Raw genomic sequence first — 20,368 nt, 5'->3', positions numbered from 1 at the left:
TCTAGGAAGAGATCACCCTGGGATTTATTTCTATGAGGGCAGCTTCAAGATTCCACTGTCGGTCCCACTCCTTTTCCTTAGGGAGCCCTGTGCTACAGAAACGAGGCGATGTCAGCCCATATATATATGTTTGTATATTCCTCCGTCCTGAAGCAGAGTACCCAAGGCATGGCTGAGAAGGGGGGCAGCAGAACAGGTACACAAATAACGTGGCTGGAGAGGGAAAGCTGTAGTACACCTTGGAGGAGGAATGGGTACTTTTATTGGGATTACTGGCAGGAAGGAGGAGACTGATGTGCTTCTGGCAAATTGGGAAGTTTTGGGGGGCTGTGCCGTTTGAGATGGGCCTTAAGGAAGTACCTGGATCTGTGGACAGGAGCAGTCTGAGATATGGCCGCCGTGGGGAGGGGCGGGGGTGGGGAAGGCACTGGAGGTTTGGCCCAGCTGCCTTGGAGGTATAAAGTGAGGCCAGTGAGTGCAGCTGAGGTTGATCAGGGAGGGTGGAGACAGAAAGGGGGTACAGGCCTCATTCTGTAAGCAGGCGGGGGTCTTTGAAGGCTTTTGAGGAGAGTCGATGATCAGAACAGAGCTTAGCTTTAGAAGAGGATTCTAGCTGGAAAGCGCGTCGGATCTGGGAGCCCCCGAGGCAGTCTTTGAGTCTGTAATCCTGCACGAAATCACCCCAGGTGAGGCGGGTCATTGGTAGAGCATGGGTATCGAACTAAGCACGTAACTCATTTCTCAGTAGTTGGCCAGGCCCCTAAAAATCTAAAGTTTGCTTTGGGAAGCCACACTTATCTTGATGAAAGCCAGAAGCCTCTGATAATGTGCTAGTCCAGGGGTTGGGCCAGGGCCACGGAGTAAACGCTTTCAGCTTTGCCGGCCATAGGGTGTCTGTGGGCGGCTCCGCGACTGCTCGCAGGAGCATGGAAGCAGCTGTAGGTGGCGAATGGGGGCATGGCTGTGGCCCCATAAACCTTTCTTTGCGAGAACAGCTAACCAGGCTTGGCTAGCCCCTGCCCTAGACCAGTACTTCTGGAACCCGAGTGTGCATGTGCATCACCTGGGATCTTGTGAAAATGCCGGCTCTGATTCTCTAGTTCTGGCCAGGCTCTGGCCGATCCCGGTGCTGCTTATCTGTAAACCCATCCTTTGAACAGCAGGGTTTTGGACGGTACAAGATGTGCATTGCCTTTGAAAGCTCTGTGGCTCCAAGATAACAGCGTAGACCCTTCCACTGCAAAACCACAGAGCTGTTTGATGTTCCCAGAGGTGTCAGTCCAGTGCCCCTTTGCTGCCTTCTGCTCTCCCTTCGATACCCCAAATTGTAATTCTAATCGGAGAGTTTTTGCTGACCTGAGGTCCCCCTGACTGTAGAGGCCCAGGCCCTTGGTGGAACAAAATTTTAGTGCTCTCTTTCTTCCCTCTCGTATCCGCATTAACTACTTCAAAACAAAATGAAGTAAAAAAACATGCAAGAAAATCTAACAACTCTGGTTTTTTTTTTTTTTTCTTAATGACCACTACTGTGCTTTTTCTCTAAAATCTGCCCCTCTTCTTCCAAAACAACAACAACAAACCAAAACCAGAGGCTGGTGTGCCTTCTTGGTAAACTGGCCTGGCTCCCGCTGGTCTGCACGCTCACCCCAGCAGACTCATGGAAACCCACGAGGTGCTGAGCCTTTCTTATAGACCAGGAAAACCACCTGCCCTTGCCCCTCACGGAGTTGGGCTTTAAGGCCACATGAGATCGTGAGGGTGATGGCCCAAGGCCTGTGTTTGTGCAGCTGCTGGAAAGAAGCTGGCTGGGCTGTGTGGCTCTTGGACTGTGGCCGTGAGGAAAGAGATGGTCTGAAGGTTGACAGCAGGAGGGGAAATGAGAATGAGGGAACTTACAGTCTCTGCATTAGTTCAGCTCCTGAGGGACAACTACATTGGAAAGTCTGGTTGCTTCTTTTTTTTTTTTTTTTTAAGATTTTATTTATTTATTTGAGAGAGAGAGAATGAGAGATAGAGAGCACGAGAGGGAAGAGGGTCAGAGGGAGAAGCAGACTCCCTGCCAAGCAGGGAGCCCGATGCGGGACTCGATCCCGGGACTCCAGGATCATGACCTGAGCCGAAGGCAGTCGCTTAACCAACTGAGCCACCCAGGCGCCCGAGTCTGGTTGCTTCTGACAGTCCTTTCTCACCTCTCTGGGAAGCCCACCCACTGGCCCATATGTTCCCTGGTTTCAGAGATAGTCTCTTTCAGAAGCTGGGCTTGACTCTCCAGTGTGTATTCACAGCCTGTTAGGCCATAACCTACAGATTGAAGAAACCTCCCTAAGAACGGGTGCTTTGCCATCGGAGGCAAATATGTAATTAGCTAAAGCTCCACCTGGCCCCCAAAAAGATTTTAAGCGGCCGTTCGGTAGAAATTACCTAATTTAATGAATGAGACCCGTTCAGTACAGTCATAAAGCTCTCCCTTCTGAAAAATCCCTACAAATTGCTAAATGTGGATTATGACACAATAAACAACACAAACCACTTAGCCCTGGACCTGTTAATACTTCTCGTGGAGAAGGTGTTAAATAAGTATTCATTGGACTGAATAGAGTAAATGAAGCCTTTTGAGTAGAGCACATCAATATGGAAAATCCCTTTGAATTAGAATTTAAGTTTTGGTTGGGGCTTCGGGAATTAGCTAGGGCAGTTGCCTCATCTTGGGGTTGTTGAATGCAGTCCGGACAAGTCATGCAGTAAAGGGCAGATTTGGGACTAGACCTCGCTTCCCTGCTTCCTACTCTGGGGCTCTGCCCTTGGAGATGGGTGTTTTGGCAGAGATATGTGGCCCTCAAATTGTGAAAGGTCTCATGGACCAAAGCACTGTGTCCCGAAGTGCAGGATGAACACCCAAGGTAATTTTAGGTAGTACAGTATGGACATGGTCTTAAATAACATTGAATCTTTAATTTTAAAAAAAGGTTATTCTTTTAAATTTCCTTTTTAATTCTTCTAATCACATCAAGGAGAGAGGATCACTGGGTGCTAGTAACTTTTTACATTTCCTAATCCCCTTTTTTTTTTAAAGATTTTATTTTAGAGAGAGCGAGCATGAATAGGAGGGGCAGAGAGAGAGAGAGGGAGAGGGAGAGAATCTCAAGCAGACTCTGTGCTGCGCACAGAGCCTGATGTAGGGCTCCATCCCAGGACCCTGAGATCATGACCCGAGCCAAAACCAGGAGTCAGATGCCTAACCGACTGCACCACTGAGGCACCCCCATTTCCTAATCCCTACTTAAAAAAATTTTTTTTAAAGATTTTATTAATTTATTTGACACACAGAGAGAGAGAGAGAGAGCACAAGCAGGGGAGCAGCAGAGGGAGAGGGAGAAGCAGGCTCCCTAGCAGGGAGCCTGATGCGGGACTCGATTCCAGGACCCTGTGGTCATGACCTGAGCTGAAGGCAGACGCTTAACCATCTGAGCCACCCAGGCACCCCCATTTCCTAATCCCTCTTAACAAAGACCAGGCAGACCCAGAGTCTTTAGGTAGGGAACTGGATCCAGCTAAAAAATTTAATATTATTTTGTTTTTTGGTATAATGATTTATATTGTTTTTGTCTTATTTTTGGCATATGATCATGGTTTTCCAGTCATGGCTCAGATGTAAAGTTTCTTTTGAAACTGTGTTAATGTAAAAAGGTGAATATTCTTTAATTCTTTAATTAATGTAAAAAGGTGAAAATTCTTTTAATTTACATTAAAGCGGTAGGTGCTGTGGGAGAAGTCACGAGGTTTGGTACTGACATGCCCCAAGTATGTAAACCAACGCCCCTAACGAACCCTAATTGCCTTTTTAGTGACTTCGGCTTCAAGATGAGTGAAGATTTGTTCTTAGAGGTTTGTGTTCCGGATCCTGAGTTTTCTGGGAAGTCCTACTCTCCTCCTGTGCCTTGTCCTGTGGGCTCTACTTACAGGAGAACAAGAGGGTATGTCTCACACCGGTCGTCATAGCCAGGACATGAGGGGCCTGCGCTGGGCTTGAGAGCAGAGAGGACCACCTGGGTTCCTTTCATACTCCCAGTGCTTGGATTCCAAGCTAGCAGGTCTCAGGGAGCTTGGGCAATATTGAGAATTAGGATGTTTACAGACTCTTCTACCCTCAGCGAGAAAAACGCAAATCTGTGAGCTTTTCTGCAGCTCTAGCTTTGTGTTAAGTCATAAACTTCAGCAAGGACGTGTCTTCCCAGGAGTTTGTTGGAGAGATATATGTAAACTTTTGCCCAGGACAGCTTCCCAACTGGTTGGGCTGCCCATTGTAACTCTAAGCAGGACCAATTCAGAACAATTACATGTCGTCTTGTCTTATAGGGAAGTGAATAGATGCACGCTATTGTCCATGGGTAGGAAATATATTTCCAATTATGGAGACTTAATGACTATTCCTGATTATGTCTAACCTCTTGCTCTTGGGGTGGGGGGTGACAGCTATCGGAAAATTTCTGGGGACACTTGTAGTGGAGGAGATGTTGAAACACGACTGGAAGGAGAACTGGTCCCGTGTCCCTTGGCAGGTAAGAGGTGGTTTCTTGCCTTTGAGTTCTTGAGATACTTACTACAGCATCCTTGCAATCTCACACAGGTTTAGTCTTGTGGTTCTTCTAGCTTAGTGGAGGAAAGACATGGAAATTACAAGCATCACAGAGCTCCCCTTTCCCCCTAAGCCTGGTATCCAAACCAAATTTATTTATAGTCTTATGCTTTCGTAGGAATGGAAAGTATTTTTTGAGGGAGACCCCTTTTGTTCAGTGAAAAGTGTTTATTCTGCATCTCTTGTATCCTAGGGATGGGTGAGGGGGAGGCTTTTATGTGTTCCTCGATCTGTTTGTCAGAGATGAATATAGAGAGACTTGCGTCTTTTGAGGATGCTAAGTGGTCTATCTTAACTTTTATAGTAATAAGTATAATGAATACTTTAATGGAATTTCACACATTTTAATGTACTTTTCCACGTGTTGTTGTTTTAATCCTTATCACTACCCAGTGGAGCAGATTGTGTCATAAGCTCCATTTAAAAAAAAAAAATAAAGAAGCATGTTCAGAGAAGAGGGTTAATCCACCTATTTAAGGTCACACACCTGGTAAGTGACAGAGCTCAAATTCAGACTCTTCAGCCTCATGCTCTTCCTCGGATATTGCCCAAGTGGCAAATGAGTGTCATTCCCATCACTTTAGGGGATCATTCTGCATGCTCATTAGGAAAAACTTCTCTGGAGTGAGTGCATACGTTGTAAAGGGAGAGTGTGGTCCAAACATGCTTTAAGTTGAGTGAGTGGTGTGTGGTATTTGCAGTCTAGTCTCGAAATGATGATACTCTCGCGAATAGTTAATCTCTTAGCATCTTTCCTTTCCTGCTCTGTTTCTAGTACTTATTCATGCAGAGCTTCCTTATTCTCTGTGAGCCCTTCCTCCTGCTCTGACCTCTCGGTGAAGGTGAATGGTTGGCGTGTACTTGCATCCATGGCGGTGGTGTCTGATGGAATAGCCATCAGTGCCTGCTGGATCGCAAGAAGCACGTGGTCCTCCTCCGGCGGGGCAGAGTGCCCCCCTTGTTCACTTGCTGCTTGCCAGTGTGCCCCGGTGTTTTTCATGCTAAGCTCATTAGTCCTTTAATTTAATCTTCCATCATTACCAGAGTAATTAACATCCCTCACTGTGGAGACTTCAAAAGAACACAGCTTCAGCAGATTCCCACAAATGAGCAGATAATATTCAAATACGCTCCTCACAAGAGCTGTTATTGATGAGGGTTTGGGTGAGTAGGGTTTGAGTGATTGCTCTTAAGGGCTGGAGTACATGCTTTTGTAATAAACATTTCTGGAGATAATTCAGTGAGGGACAAAACAGTTTGTTTAAAGCCATCTAAACCGGTAGGAAAGCTATTTTCTTTTTTTTTTAAGATTTTATTTATTTATTTGACAGAGAAGACACAGCGAGAGAGGGAACACAAGCAGGGGGAGTGGGAGAGGGAGAAGCAGGCTCCCCGCGGAGCAGGTAGCCTGATGCGGGGCTCGATCCCCGGACCCTGGGACCATGACCTGAGCCGAAGGCAGACGCTTAATGACTGAGCCACCCAGGTGCTATTTTCTTTCCTGAGAGGAGAAAAATAGAACAGGGAACATAGTGGAAAAATCATGTTTGTCGTGTAGGCCACCTCCTAAGTGTAAAAAAAAAAAATGTGGCACAGAAGGCAAGGTATACCACGAAAGGAAAGGAAGCTTTCCTACAGCTGATGGGAACTATAGCATCTTTGCAAAGAGGAGGTCGTCTGGGCATCTTGGAAGGATTTTTAAAAATGAAGTCATCCTTCTTCCTTTATGATTACTATAATAACACAGAGACCAGGCGGTGCTCAGGTATGGCTGGGATTGGCCAAGAATTCTGTTCCTTTCCTAAGTTAAGTTTTGAACACAGGAAATGCAGAATGTTCCTCTCTACCTAATCCTAAGGCAAGTCTTTCTGGACCCAGGCTTTGCTGTAAAGGCATCAGTTGGTTAGAAGAAAAACCGAAGCCACAGAATGGAGTTTGCGGATGTTAGGGACGTGGGTGGGAGGCTTGCTGCTGTGAGTGTAACCTCTGTGGCTCTCTGTGGCAGCTTCGACGAGAGTCCTTGGTTTCTGGGTCATTTACAGCCTCGGCAGGTTTCATCTTAACGATCCCCTTCACTGGGAAGTACGGTGGGAAGCTTTTCTTGAAAACCAGAAGAAGAGATTGGTTACCATGTGGTGGTGGCTTAGATACTGTTGAATTGATACTTAGATACTTAGATACTGCCCCTCAGTCGAGGGGCACCTGGGTGGCTCAGTCGTTAAGTGTCTACCTATGATCTCAGGGTCCTGGGATCGAGCCCCGCATCAGGCTCCCTGCTTGGCGGGAAGCCTGCTTCTCCCTCTCTCACTCCCTCTGCTTGTGTTCCCTCTCTTGCTGTCTCTCTCTGTCAAATAAATAAAATCTTAGAAAAAAACCCAAAAACCCTGTAGGTCAATTTATCTTTGGGGTGCATTATCTGTGTGGGAGCCCTTGTAAAGCGGGTAGTTAGTGCGTGTGAACTCACTGAATGAAGGGAATGAGGGATAGAGAGAGAAACCGTCACTGTGCGGGCGTGCAGTAGAGGGATCAGGTCCCACATGCAGCCTACCGTCAAAGTGGTCGCCTTCGACATGGATGCAGGTATGTTGTGCATCTCTGTCACCGTAGAAGAGTCTGCATGTTTTAACTCTTCTAGTTACTCGTTGTCTGACATTAGTAAGTCTTCTTAAGCACTCAGGGCCTCTATTTCTGCATCTTAAAAAACGACAGCATTGGCCTCTACATCACAAGAGGCAGCATCGTGTAGGGGGTAAAATACAGATTCTGGATCCAGACTGCCCGAGTTCAAGCCTTGGTCCTGCCACTTACTGGTTGTGTGACCTCGAGTGCGTTAACCTCTCTGCTGTCTGTTTTCTCATTTGTAAAATGGAGTTCGTAGTGGTCCTTCCGTGATGCAGTCATTATACCAGTGAACAACGCCTGGTATGTAGTATGGACATTGTGCAGGGTTTGTCAAGAAGAAATAGGACCTTTGCGATGATTGTGTTGGGAAACATTTTGTAAGTATTCAGGGACAAATGTACTGTTACTGTGTTGAAACTATAATAGGTTGATGTAATTGCTGTATGTCATTGTGAATAACATTGGATGGGTGAGCAAACAGATTAGCTACAAGTCTTCAGGGACTAAGGGTCTCTCCCCAACATGATTATGGTGCCATGTGATACAGTCATGTGACGAGGGAGAGTATGCTGAGTGGGGTAATTATTTTGTCATGTGTGACTCCAAAGACTTCTGAGCCGAGCTCAGAAGTGTGGATGTTGGAGCATGACTGGGGCCTCTAAATTAAAAAAAAAAGAAAAAAAAACAATTATAACAAGTAAGACAGTTTGCAGACGAGAAAACAGATTTACAGGAGTTGAAGTAACTTGCCCCTCAAGGCAGAAATGGGATTCCATTTTTCACACCTTCTCAGTCTTGATTCCGACGCTCTTCCACTCGATCTGTGCCATGTGTGTCTGTGGCTCTGAGGTTTATGTGTGAGCAGAAAGAAGGTCAGACATGCTGGGACTCCTCAGCATCCCCCTCGTCCACCCTTTCTGTTGTTTGTGTCTTTGCAGAGGAGAATGAATTCATCCTGTATGCCATGCGGAAGTCCATCCACCGCTATGACCTGGCCTCGGGAGCCACCGAGCAGTTGCCCCTCACGGGGCTACGGGCCGCAGTGGCCCTGGACTTTGACTATGAGCACAACTGCTTGTATTGGTCTGACCTGGCCTTGGACACCATCCAGGTACGTCAACCCTCGGTCCGCTCGTGGGGGCCGTGCCTTGTGACTGCCCAATCCTGATAAGCTTCCTTCAGGACGGCCTAGGGAAATGGGTATTAGAGGTTTTAAGTTGTAACTCCTCTCAGGGCTGACGGATGAAACCTTGCATTCTTCTGTTTTGGTATTTTCTTGCCCTGCCCACCTCTGTCCTTGTAGGAAGGACTAAGGGAGCCCCAACTCTGCCGTCTTGCTTGTAAGTGAGGCTTCCCTTTTCCTGCTGGGAAAATTTGAGGATTAGGAGTATAGGATGATGAGTCACTATCACACCAGCTGCCTCTGAGGCGACCTTCTTCCCGAGCCGTGATACAGGAACACTTGACTTACCCGCAGTTCACGTAATTACCCACTTCAGCTATTCTGAACACAGCCAAGAACCAGCAAGTGAACTATAAAGATCCCCACACGGGCCAGCTAGTTAGCCATAGACTCAAGCCCATGCATTTTAAAAGGAGAGCTATTTGATCTTTATTCATTGCCTATTTAATCCTTTTTAGAAAAGCAATTCCAACAAGCTTTATCTGGACTTCCAACCCAGCAGAAATGTTACAGTGCCTGGGTTTTCGAGGGGCTGGGGCTGGGGGATGCCAGCGACCACTCAGTGTAGCTTGTCCCAGCGACAGCACCTGATGGCCAGGAGCCTCCCAAGGGAGGAGAGCCTAGAAAAGCCAACTCAAGAACTTAAAAATAACGGCAGTCTGGTTTCATTTATTTTAAAAGCAGACTCATGCTTCTCAGTAATCTCCAACCTCATTATTGGGATACAGCATTGTTCAGTTACCAGCGTTCATAAGGATGATGCCAAGTAATATCAATGATTAAGGTCTGTGTAGCTCTAGAGTCTCCTTGAAACAGGAAGCCGTTAATACATTTTAGAAAAGCTTTTGTTAAAAACTGGCTTCGCCCATGTGGAAAGTTTACTGATAGAAGATACCTCATCCCTTGCCGGTCAAAGCCCGTGGAGTAAAGGGTTGCCATCCATGGGACTTGAGCTGGCACGAGGTCATTCGCGTACTCACAGCCTTTTTTCCACCCTCTCTTTAGCGCCTCTGTTTGAATGGGAGTACAGGGCAGGAGGTGATCATCAATTCTGGCTTGGAGACCGTAGAAGCCTTGGCTTTTGAACCCCTCAGCCAGTTACTTTATTGGGTGGACTCTGGCTTTAAAAAGATCGAGGTATGTGTATCCCATGCTGTCCTTAATTAAGCAGGCAGGGGGAGCACCTGGGCTTCGAGCCAGGTTTGACACGGGGTGGAGCCGGTGTGTCCGACTTCTCTGGAAATTCTTTGAGAATTCCAGAGAATGGATCAGGGAGCCTCCGGGAAAGGAAGAAAAGGGGGATAGTTCCAGAATTCATGCCCGTTGTCCTGAAGGCCCCCTGTGAGAACAGGATGCCTGAACCCGTCAGAGATTTCATTAAGATGCCCCGAACGATTCTGTTTTGGCTAGCCGAGGCGTGTGGTGGTAACAAGAATGATAATTGTATAATACCATAGCATTAGTATAGTGCTGTATTGTCAGTGCTCTAGTATTATTGGAGTTGATTAGAGTGATTAAGACAATATCATGATCATGATTATGATTATTGATGACAATGAGCACTTATTTAGTGCCAAGCCCGGTTGGAAGCACTTTGCTTGAATTACTGGATTCTGTTCTCACGACAACGCTGTTAACAGTGCTCTTATTCGCCCACTTTACTTATCTGCACCTTAGCGACCTAAGGCCACATGAGGGTAAGAAAGGGCCTCCCCAACACCAAAGTCATGGTCTCATAGGCACATTCACCTCCCAGAAGTCAAGGCTGAGGCCCTGGCTCATTGTCTCCACCCCTCTTTGTCCTGACTACGGGGGGACACGGCATGTGGGTCACGTGGAAAGCTCAGTAGAGGCAGGGAGTCACTGTTGGGAGAAGTCACCAAGACGAAAGTCCCAAAGTCGAGCGCCAGACCTGGGTTCAGTCTTCATTCTCGTAGCTTAAGTGACTTGGGCGAGTTTCTTATCCCCTGAAGCTTCAGTTTCCAGTGTCTGAGACAGAATTGATGCACCCCGTCGTTGGACGGGTGCTCTTTCTTACATGGTGCCTGCCAGGTATGGTTTGAGGCTGTGAGGATACAGCAGTAGACGAGACACACAAGTTCCTGTCCTGAGAGAGACGAGATGTGAGTGGAGGAAGCAAACCACTGAAGACATACGTCTATCAGTTCTGTCAGCGATGAATCCTAGAGGGCCTGGCCAACGGGGCAGTGTGATCGTGTGACTGTGGAGGGGGGCAGGAAGGCCTTGAGGATGTGGCATCCGAGCCGAGCCCTGAGGAGAGGGTAGTGTCCACCTCACAGTGCGCCTGGGGGAAGCGAGTGAGAAGACGCACGGTGCCTGACACGTACTGAGTAGGGCATCGGTGGTCTTGTGATTACTGTGTCTCTCCTTTCTTTAATTGTGTGTGGTCAGCACTTTGCCAGGTGCTGGAGGGATGCCGTAAAGCCTAAGTGTCCACACTCTCGCAGCATACCGCGCAGGTACCGTTTGTGCGAAATGGTAAAATGAGTCACTGGCAAGAACTGTAGATGCTCTTTGAGGAAAGCAAGTCAAAGGAGTTAGCTGAGGAGCTGGGCCTGGAGGGGAGTTCTGAAGGAGAGACGCGATTTGATTATGGAGCTGAGGACAGGCCCAGGAGGGGACAGGGCGAGAGCAGACAGACAAGTTGGAGTATGTCAGGTTTCGAGAACCATGAGAAGGCCGGCCTCCTTGAAGTTGTCGGGGCTGAAGCGGACGAGAGAGAATATGGAGGAGAGAGAATTAAAAGTCTGTGTTGATTCTTTTTTTTTTTTTTTAAAGATTTTATTTATTTATTTGAGAGAGAGAGAATGAGAGAGAGCACAAGAAGGGGGAGGGTCAGAGGGAGAAGCAGACCCCCTGCTGAGCAGGGAGCCCGATGCGGGACTCGATCCCGGGACTCCAGGATCATGACCTGAGCTGAAGGAAGTCGCTTAAACAACTGAGCCACCCAGGCGCCCAAGTCTGTGGAGATTCTTAATTGTAAGGCCTGGGATGTTGAATATTTGTTTTGTGGACCGTGTGGAGCCCTTGGTGGCTTTGGAGCATGGAGCAACGTAGGTGGGATAAATAAGTACTATGTCCTGAGTACTTTGTGCAGATCTGTCTTCATGCCCCCAGAACCGGGGCACGGACAACAGCACTGGCCCCTTTGTCAGACCATGTAAGGATTGTCCCATGAGCCCGAGGAGGGAACAGCTCCTTCTGACCAGAAGTCAGGGCAGGCTTCCCAGATGAGTCTGCAGGGGAATCAGGCAGCCACAGAGGTGCGTGTCTGTGGGCGGCAGCCCAGCAGGAAACTGTGATGTGGGCTTTCAAGGAGCTCAGATCCATCTTGGCCTCCCCTCCGGCCCCTTCCCCCTCCTTTTTCTTGTCAGGTAGCTAATCCAGATGGTGACTTCCGACTCACGATTGTCAACTCCTCTGTGCTCGACCGGCCCAGGGCTCTGGTCCTCCTGCCCCAAGACGGGTAAGTGTGGCCCCAGAGGAAATCAACATGTGGTGGATGCTGCAACAGACATCTGTCTGCTCACGGAAGTGCCAACTGCCAGACACAAACTTGTTTCTGATGATTGTGGTTGAAATAATCTGTTGACTTTGAGTCTTGAAACCAGAGCTCAGTCATCTTGTCAGGTAACTCCATTCCCCTTTTGTTAGCAAGCATCAGAGTCTCCACATCCAGATGTCTCACATCCGTGGGGTGTTTCTCCAACGAAAGGTATTATTAAAAGTCTCTCTGTAGATATAGTGTAGTCAGGCCTGGTTAGATATTGTAAGGATTCTTTATCTCAAGTTTGGCACATGATGCAAACATATGATCCCTTCCATCTCTTCCTTGCCCGACCCCCACAGGTTTTCTTACTAGCAATTTATATGCACCTGGGAAGTGCAAAGGTGTTTTTTAAATTAATTTCTTAACTTAAACATAGCTAAAAGAAAATTCTGCATTAGGCTTTCTATCCTTCTAGTATTTATGATTGAGAATTAGATCTATTTTTTAAAAGGAAAAATATATATGTACTTCATTAAAAATATTAAGAGAACAGAAGTTTACGAAATGAAAAACATTCGTTTCCTCCTTTTTCACTTTTAACCCTTCTCCTTCATACTTCCTAGGGGTAATCGTGGTTAGTAGTTTCTTGTGTATCATTCAGAATTCCTTTTTATCCACGTGCAAGCACATAGCCTTAAGACACACGGACACACACACACTCATGCATCAAATAGAATTGTAGATATTTACTGTTGTGCGTGTTTTCAAAACATTTAACATGGGTTGAAGATGATCTTTTCATGTGAGCACACGTGAAAACATGTAGATTTTTAGGCATCAAAATATTTTTTTGTATGTACCATCATCTGTCACTTTCTCTGTAGATTAACCTGTTGGCATGTATACACATATATCCACCTAAAAGTGTGTGTGTGTGTCTGTGTGTGTGTATAGACACATAACACATACATAATTTTTTTGCTAGTGTGAACAATGCTTTGATGAATGTCTTTGTACATTGTCTTCACATAACTTGATTGTATCTGTAGATAAATTCCAGCAAAGGAATTTCTGGGGCAAGAAATTCAGTGGTGTTAAGTATTATAATTACAGCTTGTAATAATAATACTGCCAAACTAACTGGCCTTCCGGTTCTAGAGAGGCTTCTTACCTCCTGGGGATAGTATCTCACTCCCGATTCCCTAGGTTGGATGTGATGTGTGTTCTTTCCTGGTTTGACCAGGGTGATGTTCTGGACCGACTGGGGAGACCTGAAGCCAGGAATTTATCGGAGCAATATGGATGGCTCTGCCGTCCATCGTCTTGTGTCAGAGGATGTGAAGTGGCCCAACGGCATCTCTGTGGATGACCAGTGGATCTATTGGACAGATGCCTACCTGGACTGTATCGAGCGGATCACTTTTGATGGCCAGCAGCGCTCGATCATCCTGGACAACCTCCCCCACCCCTATGCCATTGCCGTCTTTAAGGTGGGACTTCCTTTGCTCCCAGCTTTGGGCAGTCTGTTAGAGCAGGTGAAGAGCGTACTGAGGTGAAAAGCTGCTACCTTGGGTTTTTGCAGAGATGCTTGTTTGACTAACTTCTAGAGGAATCAGCTCACTTCTGAATTTGAGCCTGTTTTCTTTAGCACATCTGGACGGATGTCAGAGTTGCCAGGCGTCTGGGCTGCTCACTGTTCCCAGTTCAGAAGGTTAAAGGTTGTTTCATAGAAAAATCCCCTTTTGCCCTTGAGTGCCGGTAGTTTGGGCTCCGTGTCTTTGTCTCCTGCTCACTTCGTGTCCTGATGGGTTCAAATGGGCTCCGTCCCACCCGGGTGGCCAGCCTGGGTGGCTGTTTTGACTGCTGTTTTGACTCTAGAGAACAGAATGGTTGGTCTTTCCTGCCACTGGGAAGCAGATTTCGAACTGAAGTCAAACTTGAATGCTTCTCAGGTAGTTTCTGCCAGGCAGTTCCTTCAGGGTGGCTCTTGGGTGAGGTCTGGACAAATCCACTGCCTTGCATTTCAGTGGAAATCTCTGTCGGGCTGATCCCTCACCGCAGAATGTTAGGTGTCCTCTGTATGGGTGAACCCTTGTTCTTATTGAGGGCCCAGGATCGGAGACCCAGGAGCTGGGCTGATGAGCAAAGGTTTTCTTTCTAGAATGAGATCTACTGGGATGACTGGTCGCAGCTCAGCATCTTCCGAGCTTCCAAATACAGCGGCTCCCAGGTGGCGGTTCTCGCGAGTCAGCTCACGGGGCTGATGGACATGAAGATTTTCTACAAGGGCAGGACGACTGGTAAGTCCGCGTTGCCAGCTTCATCTCTCCCGCGCTGTGATCTCCAGGAAGACGCTGGGCGTGGGCAGTCTCTGCTCGGGCAGGAGCTGACGGCCTGCGTCTTTATTGTCACGACAACATGCCCATTATTTAATTTCTGCCTAATGACCTCTTAATTGCTTTTCTAATGGTACACAAACAGCTGGAAGACAGCGTGTTTTCGCCTGCCTAGAGTGTGATGCTTGGTGGGTAATTACACCCTCCTCCTGCCTCTGGCCCCTGACTGTTGGGTGGCGTAGCTTCTGCTGCAGCTGGAGAACCCCCGCGTGTGCTTACTCCCCATCTGGCAACCTCACAGGGAGCAGTGCTGTGCGGGGTGCGCCACCAGTTACTGCCTGTCGATGGGAGTCCTGTCTCGTCCTCTGCTTGCCCAGGTGACCTGTGGCTCATTGAGCACCTGCCTCCCTTGTCACACGAGGCATCATTATATGACACGTTAATTCACGTGTCCCTGCCTGAAACTCTTAAACCCTACAAAGAAGGAGATCGTGTCCCCCCGCCAACAGTTTGGCCACTGCCTAGCACTTGGTAGGGCTCAGTCTTTGTTGAAAGAGGTCATGAAAAGGGGCCAGTTGCCAATGGGTGTGGACAGTAGCTATCTTCAAGATTGTTGGGTGAGGCTTCAAGAGCTGGTGCAAGGCTTGTGACCTGCTTGCTGGTCCCAGAGACCGAGATTGTGCTGCAGAAAGCCTCCTTCCTTACTTCCCGCCCTCTCCCTCTGTGTGCTACCCACACTGTGGGCTCTACAGGACAGAGAGAGAGCAGGATGCTCTGGGAAGAATAGTCCCTTTAAGAAACACCCTGTTTATCTCAGCAGGATTAAATAGCATCCTGGCTCTGCTGACTCGCCTTTGTTGACAAACTGCTAGGTTTCCTGTTTGGCACCACAATGGTGACATTGTTTTCTGGGTTTTGGCTTTGCTAAGAGAAGATTGACAAAGGGGAAATAAGATGGTTATAGATATCATTGTTATTTGGGGGGGGACCAGTGAAGATAGCATTGAGAATACCCTTGTGAAACGGTAAAGAACGTTAGAAATGTAAGTCTGTATTATTGTTAGGTCTGCGCCGGACCTGGGATGTGGGCAGGGCTGGTATCATGATCCATGGTTCTTAGATCAGGCAACGGCATCTCAGGGGCGAATTAGGTTTCTCAAAGGTCCCTTGCTAGTGTAGGAGCTGGGCCTTTGTTCCAGTTCGGCCGCTAAATCGAGGAGTCACATTCTTCCCAGAGGAGGTGCCTATTTTAAAATAGGGAGAGATGAAGGACTCCTGCTTCTGGGGTCCGAAGGCTGAAACTCAGGGCCTTTGTTTGATGGAGGACCCCGAGCCCCTGCTGATGGGCGTCACTAGCAAGCCAAGTGAATCATCAGCGTTTCTCTGAGTTACCGCTCAGTCCAGAAAGCAGGTCTTCCTTTTGACAGGCGCTTGTAAGCATGTGCTTGCGGAGCGCACGACCATTCCTGAAACACCACGTTCTGGTGAGCGTGTGATCCTTGGGCTCCCCCGTCCCTGGTCTTGGCTGGTCGCTTGCCGCATTCCAGCTGATGCATAGTCACAGCCGGGTCCTGGGGAGTGGGGGGGAGGATGGTCTGTGGTCACAGCGTGTGCCTATGTTGTCTTCTTCATGCCTGAAAGAGTCACCTTCACTTAAACCATCCGGAGTAATTCTGGGAGTCCGCCTGGGGTCTGGCTGGAGGAGACGTGTGCTGGCAGGTAGAACACAGAGCCGGGACCATGCAACCTCACGGCCCGTCGCTGCCCCCTCGTTGTTCCTTCCCCCGTTCTTCCGTTGGCCTTTGGGATTCCCTTTTCCTCCCTTGTGTGAGCAGGATACTTGCAGCCGAGCTCCTGCCCACAGGCACAGGGCCAGAGAAGCAAAGCTGAGATCTCTCAGATGGGCTAGTCTGGGTTCACTGAAAGCTTTTGAAATGGCATCTGGCTGCCCGCACCGCCTGCACGCAGCGGGTGCCTCTCAGCCTTGAACTTGTTTGCTCTAACCTGCTTGCTTTTTTGGACACTCTTTTGCAAATTCATTTTGCCCATGGGCCACCCCTGGTGCCAGTCAATATTATTTTTGTTGTCTGCTCCGAACACATACAGGACTGCCTATTAGCCATGTGTAAGATAATAATACACATAATCACCTACATTTATTAAGGGATTACACACTGATGTGCTTTGTGGGCTTGAATAACCTCCGTTAATCTTCCCAAAATCCATGTGTTAATATTTCCATTTCCTAGATGAGGACATGAAAGTCAGGTTCATGTTTCTACATCGCATATTTAGTAAGTGGTAAGAATTTGAACCATGGCCTAATGGACTTTTGAGCTTGACTTTGGTAAAAGCGTTAAGCTCTGCTCCCTTAATCATCTGTTGTTGGAATAGCGGTGACCTGGTATATGACAGCAATATAGAAGTACTAGATTTTGATTGATCCTTGTTTGTGATGAAAATTTTGTTCACTTGGAACATTTGTCCATTTGGGTTATTTGGTCATAAACAGATGCCTTTCTTAATCTTTATGTCTGGTGGATTTTTATGTAGTGTCACTGGGATCTGTTCTTCATAAAGAGTGCTTTTTCTTTAAAGAGCTTACTTTGCAAGGTTGTTGATATATCAAGTTGGTGTTGCAATGGATGAAAATATTTTGGAGCTCTGGGAATTGTCCTTCAGAGTCTGCAGTAAGCCAGGGCTTTTAAATACCTACAGTGAGGGCAAATACTCGATGGGGTGGATTTGATTTTGATAATTGTCAAGCGTAGAGATAATTAAGCAAGATAATAGCATTTCTGGCTCCTAGACAGGTTCTGGGGGAATTTTCCAAAGAGGAAATCTGAATGTGTTCTGAATCTGCCCCATGAAGACATCATGCAGCTGTTTGATCTTCAAAGGGGACGTCTTTGGAGGCGATGACTGTCACTTGTCCACTCTTCACATCTACCTGCCTTGCCCACACGAGACTGCAGCATCCTATAGAAAGAGTCTGTGGCCGTGTTCTGGTGGAATTCTGCTGAGTACTCCTTCCATGCTCACCCAGGTTCTCTGTGGCTTTGTAGCACCCCATAAGCTCCTGCCCTGCCTACCTCCTGGGGTCCGTGACTCGGTCTGCTTGGTTTGGGGTTTGGCCCCAGATACAGCCTCTCAGACTGTAGACGTCTCTGTCTAGACTAGCCTCCTGAAATACCGCACCCTGTTTTGGGTTCTGTACTTGTGGCTCTTGCTTTTTTGGGCAGGAGCACTTGCTCCCCACGTGAACACATTAGTCGCGTTGTTTTACAGACCTAGCTCCGTGTGAAATTATCATCCTGTCCCTGAGTATTTTTCAGAGATTCTGTTATTGTTCAATTTCTTGGAACATTCAATGATATGTTGTCCTTTGAATACAGAGAACACGTTCCAGATCCTTTTGGAGTTGTTTTCCATTAGCGGCAGCTTTGTGTTCCTCCCTGTAGCCTAGGGCATGTATCTTCTGAAAAAGGAACAGCCTCTGCCCATGGAACAGGTCAGGGTGAATTGATTTCTGCATTTCTGCCCTTGTCAGGAGGTTATTCTGCTATGGTAACTCTACCTTTAGAGTGGATTGAATTATTTGTAGGACGTTTCATCGTATGGATTCCCCTCTGTGGGTGTGTGTACTTCATCTGTTTGGTAATGCTTCATACTCTCTGGTCTTTAGCATCGGAACAACACTGTTGCTGTATCGTTACGATTTTTGTTTTTATTTTTTTAAAGATTTTACTTATTTATTTTAAAGGGAGAGAGAGCGCGCGTGAGTGTGCACGTGTGCGAGCTGGAGGAGGGGCAGAGGGAGAGACAGAATCCCAAGCCGACTCTGTGCTGAGCACGGAGCCCGACGCAGGGCTCGATCTCACCACCCTGAGGTCACCACCTGGGCCAAAATCAAGAGTTGGACGCTTAACCAACTGAGACACCCAGGCGCCCCTGCAATTTTTATTTTATGTGTATGCCAGTTAAACACTGATGAAGCGCCAACATTCCAAAGCTACTGAGTGTATCATGACCCATATCAATACTGATTGTCATTAATGAACCCTGTTTTCCAACCTGCAGGTCAGTGTAGGCGTGACATAGCTAAAATCTTGGCTGGATGGAAACAGATTGCTTGGATGAGATTCAGGGGGAGGGGCCGGGGGGGCGGTTTCTCTGTCTGTGAGATGGCACAACTGAAGAAGCATCATCAGTTGAGTTTTATCAAAGCCTTTATGTTTATTTTCCCCAGTTTTGATGATGAATAGTCACAGCCAAAAGAACAAGTATACATTTCATAATTTATGTGGCTTTTTATGTTGCTCGATAGTTGTATGTGTTTCCAGTTGTTAGAACATGATTAATGCCACCTCTCCCCTCCTTCCCGGAAAGATGTGGGGGATAGGAAAATACCTTTTCCATCACTGTTCATCCACAAAGGTTCTCTCTCCAGACTGCAGTGAAGGATTTTACGGACTTTTATCTGGCACTCTCTTTGGAAAGCCGAACCAGAGACAAGATTGGAAGTAGGGACAGGTCCACATTTACTAGTCCTTGTGTGGGTTTATTGCATGACACATAGTACTGAGGCTAATGAGTGCCCTGTGGTTGGGTCTTCGTTCAGCTCTGTAGCTGCACTCGGGCACAGAGGAGTTGAGAAGCAGAGACGCGGATGTTTGTCCGGGGCCCTATCATGACTCAGGTGTATGGTTCTAAATGAAGGGCTTTGGGGTTGTAGGAGCAGAACCCCACTCACGCTAACCCAAGTAAAAAGGGCTAATGAAAGCATAAAGGGAGACTGTAAGGAACTCAGAGATGAAAAACACAGGAGAGCCTGATGGGGACCGGTCCTGGGAATGGCCAAGCCGCCCCCTTCCCTGGCTCTCTCTTTCCCTCGCCCTGCTCCGGGAGTTGGCTGTGTTCTCCTGACTCCCTCTCTTGAGTTTGTTTCTGCCCGGCTTTGACCTGACCAAGGTTTGGTTTGCCCTGCATCACCTTTGACACCCACACTCTGTGACCTTGCTCCCAGCTCCAGCTCCCCAGTTACTCTGTTGTTCCTCGCTAGCCCAGTTCTGAATTCCCAGGATGAACGGCTGACGCCTGGCCTGGTTCCAGGGCCGTCTGAAGGCTCAGAGACCCTGCGTGGGTCTTGTTCGGGGCTCCGAGCAGAAGTGGCTGGCACGTGCTCCGGCGCCCACCACATCACCTTTCTCTTTCTGAGCTTTGCGCTGTCGGGTCTGTAAAATGAGGGGTTTGTCTTGGATTTCACTGCCCGGCACCGATTAACCTGGCCGTGGCTGCCGTTTATCTTCTCCCCAGGAAGCAATGCCTGCGTGTCCAGACCGTGCAGCCTGCTCTGCCTGCCCAGGGCCAACAACAGTAAAAGCTGCTGGTGTCCAGAGGGTGTGGCCAGCAGCGTCCTCCCATCTGGGGACCCGATGTGTGCGTGCCCTCAGGGCTACCAGCAGGAGAACAACACCTGCGTCAAAGAAGGTGCGTCCCCCCCGGCCTCCCTCCCTTCTTGCCTCCCCTCTCCCAGCGCTCTCTATTCCCCGTGTGTTTGCGGGGTTGAAAATGCCCTCGGGGAAAATGAAATCCACGAGATACTTAGGGACATCCTGGTCCGGGTTCTAAGGCCTGGGCTCCTCAGTCTGCATCGGGAACAGCCCTGCGTGGTTTATTTACACTTGATAGCTGTGGTTTCAGTTTCATGTCAGGTGACACGGGCCTTCTTTGATGTCCCCTTTCTGCCTCCTCCCGTGTCTTCCTCTCCTCACCCGTCCCTTCTCCTGCTTCGTGTAAGTTGGGACCAAACCTGACGTGGAGAAGAGACTGGCAGGACTCCACAAGCTCCCCGAGGTTCACCCAGCGGTTCCCCCTCCTCCCTCCGCCCCCGCCGGCCCGGAAACCTCCAGAACGTTCAGAACAACGTTGCAGGCTTTGAGGCTCCCCTTCATGCTGTGACCAAGTGGCTGTAGCAGCCATATTCGCCCTTCCTTTGAATGTGAATACATAGATTCTAAATTTTTTCCTCTAAAAACCTCTCTTAATCTTTCTTTCCTGTCTGATTTGTGGTCTCAGTC

General features: G+C 48.0%; 1 protein-coding gene across 1 annotated transcript in view; it reads left to right on the top strand.

Moving 5' to 3' along the window:
* Positions 1-20,368, top strand: part of SORL1 (sortilin related receptor 1) — a 155,003-nt gene that overhangs the window by 76,021 nt on the left and 58,614 nt on the right. Inside the window, exons 15-22 of the mRNA XM_028125868.2 lie at positions 3,846-3,974; positions 4,474-4,559; positions 8,197-8,369; positions 9,447-9,578; positions 11,837-11,928; positions 13,196-13,442; positions 14,114-14,252; positions 19,605-19,778. Coding sequence (XP_027981669.2) covers positions 3,846-3,974; positions 4,474-4,559; positions 8,197-8,369; positions 9,447-9,578; positions 11,837-11,928; positions 13,196-13,442; positions 14,114-14,252; positions 19,605-19,778 — 1,172 coding nt within the window. The remainder of the gene's footprint in view (positions 1-3,845; positions 3,975-4,473; positions 4,560-8,196; positions 8,370-9,446; positions 9,579-11,836; positions 11,929-13,195; positions 13,443-14,113; positions 14,253-19,604; positions 19,779-20,368) is intronic.

This window comes from Eumetopias jubatus, unplaced genomic scaffold (assembly GCF_037043125.1).
Source record: "Eumetopias jubatus isolate StellerSeaLion01/CBP00866 unplaced genomic scaffold, mEumJub1_p1.0 scaffold_13, whole genome shotgun sequence".
Taxonomy (NCBI): Eukaryota; Metazoa; Chordata; class Mammalia; order Carnivora; family Otariidae; genus Eumetopias; species Eumetopias jubatus.
The sequence above is the reverse complement of the archived record's forward strand: the minus strand, read 5'-3'. Positions and strand labels throughout refer to the sequence as shown.